This window comes from Cynara cardunculus (genome assembly GCF_001531365.2).
Source record: "Cynara cardunculus var. scolymus isolate 2C chromosome LG 3, CcrdV1, whole genome shotgun sequence".
Taxonomy (NCBI): Eukaryota; Viridiplantae; Streptophyta; class Magnoliopsida; order Asterales; family Asteraceae; genus Cynara; species Cynara cardunculus.
In genome coordinates, this window is record NC_037530.1 from 9,962,080 (window position 1) to 9,968,738 (window position 6,659).

The following is a 6,659-nucleotide window of genomic DNA, read 5'->3' on the forward strand; positions in this document are numbered from 1 at the left end:
CGGGTGAACAGTAGCGGAAGTCACGGGGTGAACAGTAGCCGAAGTCACGGGTGAACAGTAGTCACTAAGAATTTGATATAAATACAATTATATGTGACCTTATTAACCTTAACACTTTAGTTTTTTAAAATGTCTGAGTCTGAGAGTGAGTATTCTTCATCTTCTTCGTCTTCAACATCAGAAAAATTTGTTGAATGGCTTCTTGATGATTCTTCCTCCAAACTCACTACCMACTATGTTGCCTTACAAAAACAACAAATAGCAGATGCAACTTCTACGTCAAAACGTAAAAAGAAGAAAAGAAGAAATATAGAAAGAAAGCGTGAAGATGGAGATCGACGTTTGTACGAAGACTTCTTTTCTGAGAATCCGACATACAATGATGATATATTTCGACGTAGATTTCGGATGCGGAGACCATTATTTCTTCGCATAGTTGAAGGTGTGAAGAATCACGATACTTTGAAGGTGGTATCGATTGTACCGGTAGATCAAAATTATCATCTCTTCAGAAGTGTACTGCTGCGATACGAATGTTAGCATATGGTGTAGCTGCAGATGCCGTTGATGAATATTTACGAATTGGTGAAACTACAACAATAAAATGTGTTAAGAAGTTTGTACGAGCTATTATTGCAGTGTTTGGGGACGAGTATTTACAAAGACCAAATGTCGCTGACCTTCAACGATTACTTTATATTGGGTACCAACGCGGTTTTCCAGGTATGTTAGGCAGTATTGATTGTATGCATTAGGAGTGGAAAAATTGTCCGGTGGCATGGCACGAACAATATGCTAGAGGGGACCATAAAACTCCAACTATTATGTTAGAAGTAGTTGTTTCACAAGATTTGTGGATATGGCATGCTTTTTTTGGGCTTCCAGGCGCATTAAATGATATCAATGTGTTAGATCGATCTCCCATCTTCCACGAGGTCTTAGAAGGGAAAGCACCAGAGGTAAATTTCTCTGTTAATGGTAACAACTATAGTTTAGGATACTACCTTGCAGATGGAATCTACCCTAACTGGGCTACGTTTGTGAAATCCATCCATTGCCCCAAAGTCAAAAACATCAGCTATTTGCAAAAAAAAAAAAAAGAATCAGCTAGGAAAGATGTAGAAAGAGCGTTTGGCGTATTACAGTCACGATTTGCCATAGTTAGAGGTCCATCACGGATGTGGTTCAAGGAAATAATCGGAGAAATGTTACGAGCTTGCGTAATAATGCACAACATGATTGTCGAAGATGAACGTGACTCATACATTAGTCAATTTGATTTCATAGATGATGCTAATTTCAGTATATCTATGCCTGAAGTTTCTCGAAATCATCTTCCTAAGTATGAAAATTATCTTCGAAGTCATGCAAGAATACGTAACCGGACTCACAACAATCAATTACAAGCGGATTTGGTTGAAGAGATTTGGAGCCGATTTCAAGGAGAAGAAAACAATGATTAACGTAACGTTTTATTTCTATCTATATGTAATATTTTTAATTCAATAAATGTTGTGTTTTGATATGATTTAATAAATTAATGTTTCAAATTTAAAACAATAAATTATATAATTATTATATTATATTATATCGTATATTAATCGTTTTAATTAACATTGAATTAAAATAAAATATTTATTAATTAAAAAATAATTAGAATGTATATATAAATAATTTATAAAATAGTTAATAAATGTTGTAGTGGGGACCACTTTTGAAAGTGTAGGTGAATTGCACGTGTGTAGGTGGTAATTGCAAAAGCTGACGTGACACAGTTGAAAGTGTTGTAGGTGAATGGCAGGTGTGTGGAAGATAATTGCAAAAGCTGATGTGACACAATTGAAAGTGTAAATGGATTGCAGGGATGTGGATGGTCTAAAGGGTTGTCACATGATGTGACATAGTTGTCATATGTGGGACCCACTATTAAAACCAATTTTGTTTTTTGCAAAAAGGCCCCCTTACGCACCATTTAGTACGTAATGCTAAATGGGGGGCTATTTTTAGAAATGTCATTTTTTGTGGATTATTTTCATAAATTTAATATTTTGAGGGGTTAGTTTTGTCAAGAAACCTTGTTATTTATACCTATCATTAATAGCTAAGGTGAGCATCGAAATAGGATACCTATCTTTGGAACCGAAACCTTTTTAGAACTATCAATTTTGGAACCGAAACCGATGTGATTGGTTCCGGTTCCAGCTCCAAAAATACGAAACCAATCAGGACTGGTATTGATTCTCATTTTTTGGAACCCTTAATCGTTGGGTATCTGTCGGGACTGGTTCTAGGAATGGGTACACGGTCTTGCTGGGCAGGGACGGACCCATAATTTTTTTCAAACGATGGCACCATATAATTAATATAATATAATATAATATAATATAATATACATCTAAAAATAATTACAAAAAATATGGTTTTTATAGTACCGATAAACAACTCCTAAACTTGTACCCGACGCGTCTTCATCTTTTGAAAATGGTCAATATATACCCAAAATGATTACAAAAAGTATGGTTTTTATAGAATTGATAAACAACTCCTAAAGTTGTCATCGGCATGTCTTTATCTTTTAGAAACGATCGATGACATCTTCGGTTTTAACATTACTAAGGGCTTCCTTTTCTATGGCACAAATGTTATAACCGGGTTTCAGACAACCTGGGTTGAGGTAACCTATACGTGATTATTATTTGAAATTACATGATGGCATGTATGATTATTTAATTAATGCAGAAAGAATATGCATATATGTGAAAAGGTGCATACATGATTGTATAATTGCATACATGTAATATGGAGCATACATGAGGATTTGATTATTTTAATACATAAAAATGCAATATCTTCAAAATGAAGAAAGGTGATTATTAATAAGATAAGCTCCACCACCTAAACCATTTTTATAATAAAAAGAAATCCTCCACCGTCTGGTAAGGATATTTAAAGAAAGGGATAAGGTTCTAACCTTATCACTTTTATTTAGAAAAGAAAACTTGTTTGAAAGAAAAAGGTGTTTTGAGGCGGTGAAGAGAAGTTCTTGATAGGGATGGTGATTTGCCCCGACCCGGTGGGGAACCCGGTTCACCCGACCCGAACGGAGACGGGGATTCCCCGCTAAAACGGGTCCCGGGGCCGGGGATCCCCGATAGACTCAAACCGGGGACGGGACCGGGGACGGGGAATGTTACTCAAAACGGGGCCGGTGTCGGGGCCGGGGATCCCCGGTATAATCAAACTAAAGCATACTTTTTACCGGGTTTTGACCGAGGATTGACCGGGTTTTGACCAGGGATTGCTAGAATTTGACCGGGGACGAGATGATGATCCCCGTACCCGACGGGGACTGGGGCCAGGGGACGGTATTACAAACCGGGGCCGAGGCCGGGGATTACAAAACCCGCCCCATCCCCGCCCCGTTGCCATGCCTAGTTCTTGAAGAAAATTGTTGTTTTAAAAGTCCTTAAAGATTCTGTGAATTGTTGTGTGATACTATCTGCAGAATCTGTGTTGATTAAGGTGAGTTTTTAAACTACCGTCGAGTATAAACTGTGAGTTTAATCTACTGTTTGATTTTATAAACTGTTGGGTTTTGTTAACTTGAGATTTAGAAAGAGTTTGATGAAGTTGTTTCTAAACAGTTTTTTTTTTTTAAGAAATGTTGTATGATTTTGAAATTTGAAATTGTCTTAAAGAGATTAAAGCAGAAATTGTTCTTTTAAAAATAGTTTTGAGAATGATATCCTGTTTTAAGGATTTTAAGAGGATTAGATGATTTGAGAAATCATTTACAAAACATAGTGTTCTTGTGATTAAAAGGGAATATAAACCTATTTTGACACCATGATTGGTTAGAACTATGGACGAGGCTCACTCTGACGTATATGACTTTGTTCCATCATTGGATGAAATAGTCTATAGATTTTGGTTAAAACTATGAACGAGGTTCACTCTGACAGAAATGACTGTAGCTTGTCATTGGATGAAATAGTTCATAAGAATTTCAGGGGAAATAAGGATGGTCGTTGTGTGTTATGGATATAGTTGTTGCTATTAAAGGGAATTTTGGATGTAATAAGGTTGGTCGTTGTGTGTGTATGGTATAACTATTGTTATTATATCTTTTAAGATTACAACAGATTGGAGTTCTCACTTCTTGGTTATTTGAGGATTCAAAGATGTTATTCTTATTAGAAATAATAGTATTGATGTTATGGTTACGGGAAAATTATGGCCTATGGCCGTTGGTTTTGGTTAAAAGTGTTTTGAAACAGAATGTACATTTTATGAAAAATCAGAGGGGCTCTGGTTGTTCCTTGTAAGGAACCAGAGGGGTTCTGGTTGGACCTAACTATAAAACCAGAGGGTTCTGGTTATTGATTTGAGAAATATACAAGTTCTTACAAAATGTACTAGTTGGACCAGAGGCTTTGTATCTATTGATAAGAGCTTATGTGTCAAAAATCATATTTTAAGAAGTTTTTAAGAAAAGGATTTTCATACTTAGTTTTTCTTATAAAATACAGACCAGAGGGGCTCTGGTTGGCTTACATGTTGAACCAGAGGCTCTGGTTGGTTTTGACTTTTAAATCAGAAGCTCAGGTTAATACAACCAGAAGCTCTGGTTATACATGAACTCTTTTTAATCATTTTTGGTTATGGAAAAAGCTATTTTATTACCTACAATGTTAGTCAAGGAATGTTATGAGAAGTTACCTGAGCAAGAGGCTCTGGTAAAGAACCAGAGGGGCTCTGGTCCTCTTATGAGTTGAAATATTTCCTAAGTACGATTTTGGACTATAGGTCCGATGGACTCAAACAGAATGTGGTTTTATCCTTCAATATATGAAATGGTTTAAATATTTTGGTGATCTTGACCCTGCATTACATAAAAAGGGAACCTCACTAGACATTCATGTCTAACCCTCATTTTGTGTTTTCAAAATATGTATGCAGGTAATGATAATAAGGGAAAGAGCATTCTGTGAATTATTTCTCTATGTGTTTAGATGTATGAAGATCTTAAATTAGCCATGTTTTGGAGTATAGATGTTAAGATACAAGAGCATGTATTTTTGGAATTTTTGAGTTGTATATTTTATAGCATAGTCTCTTGTATTATGGACCTATGTGGGGGGGAAACATGTATTATATGAATGAATTATGTGTAAATATGCAATGTATGGATTTGGGGGTGTTACAACAAATGAGGGCATAATTCAAAAAATCATCACCAATTCGATTACGTAAATCTGTCTTAACAAGCTTCATTGCCGAAAAACATCTTTCAACCGTAGCAGTTGCAACAGGAAAAACTAGTGTTAGTTTCAATAACCGATAGAATAAAGAATGAGAAAGATGCTTTCTTGTTGCACCATTAATCTGGCGAGTTCGGCAATACCGTTTAAGTTGGCAAATCTGACATCATTATAAACAGAATGATAGTAGATGTCAAGTTCGTGCTTAAGAATGATCCTTTCCTTGTCTTCAAAATCTCGGGGATACATCTGACTCAACTTCAATAGGTTTGATTTGTTAAACTGAGAAAACGAAATGCATGGATTCAAAGCTGCCATATTTTGAAGCAAGTCGGTGCTTATCTCACCAAAACGATCACCAAACTCTCGGATCTGCATATCCAAAAACAGTGTTGAATATATCATAGTTATAATAATGTTGATTGTTAATGTTCATCCTTTTCCTTGAATTTCTTGTATTAACATAAGCTTTAGCCATATCCAACTTCACAATCTTATGTTTATCACAAAAGAGTAGCATTTCTCCAAAACTTGATCAAACCCATTTTCTCTCAACATTTGAATATGACCTTTGGTTGTTCCTATCAAATCAATAGCTTCCAAGATGTCTTCATCTTTCCTTTGAAGAGCATGAGACAATGAATTTGTTAACCCTAAGATCGTTGATATCAAGTGCATATAAAACACAAATTCAAATGTCTTTAAGTATGATAAAAGACCTTTTGCTTGAAGCCGACTAGCTCCATTATCACCATCATCTTCGACATATTCAAGCACCTGTATAACCTCTGGAAACAAAGCAATCAAACTCACGATTGTTTTAAGATGAGAATTCCATCGTGTATCTCCAGCTCGTACAAGGGAAATCTCTTGGTTTAACCCCTTACCAGTCTCAATTTCGTTATTCCCAATTTCTTCTTGAATTCTCTTTTTGTGACTTTCTCGTAGCATATCTTTTCGTTTGCAAGAAGAGTTTACAACAGTAACAACCAACGCAAGCAAATCAAAGAAGTCTTTAATACTTTCGTGTTTTTTTTGCAACCGCCACAATTACTAACTGAAGTTGATGGGCAAAACAATGTATATAAAATGTCGAGTCATTAATGTAGGGTCGGTCGCAGTTAAAATATCGTATTACAAAGTGATTTACGGTCCCAAAATGATAACAATAAATCACAATGCAAACTGACCCAATACAACAAATGCGGATTAACGAGATCTATATATTGTATATTTTTGTCTAACAAAACATACTGATCCACAAATGTAAAATTAGCAGTTATATCAGGTATACGATCAAATATCAAAACGACATGTAAATCGAGACAACGAGATTTAACGTGGTTCCACTATCGAGGTGATAGTGTACGGCCACAGGGAGAGAGAGATCGATTTATT

The 6,659-nt window shown here is 35.7% G+C and overlaps 2 protein-coding genes across 2 annotated transcripts; one reads left to right on the plus strand and one right to left on the minus strand.

Moving 5' to 3' along the window:
* Positions 1-129: 129 nt before the first annotated feature.
* Positions 130-1,463, plus strand: LOC112508946. The gene is made up of 3 exons (XM_025113811.1): positions 130-442; positions 541-723; positions 886-1,463. Exons 1-3 carry the CDS (start codon positions 130-132, stop codon positions 1,461-1,463), a joined length of 1,074 nt encoding a protein of 357 aa, XP_024969579.1.
* Positions 1,464-5,330: 3,867 nt separating this feature from the next.
* Positions 5,331-6,212, minus strand: LOC112508947. Its single transcript, XM_025113812.1, has 2 exons — positions 5,793-6,212; positions 5,331-5,633 (listed from the first exon to the last, which is right to left on the minus strand). Exons 1-2 carry the CDS (start codon positions 6,210-6,212, stop codon positions 5,331-5,333), a joined length of 723 nt encoding a protein of 240 aa, XP_024969580.1.
* Positions 6,213-6,659: the final 447 nt, after the last annotated feature.

Bases quoted from the DNA above. Each gene is read 5' to 3' on its own strand.
- LOC112508947 (XM_025113812.1), bottom strand. From the start codon at position 6,212: ATGCTACGAGAAAGTCACAAAAAGAGAATTCAAGAAGAAATTGGGAAT. The intron at 5,634-5,792 runs GTTTTGGAGAAA...TTGGATATGCAG, and splicing joins GAGAAAATGGGTTTGATCAA to ATCCGAGAGTTTGGTGATCG.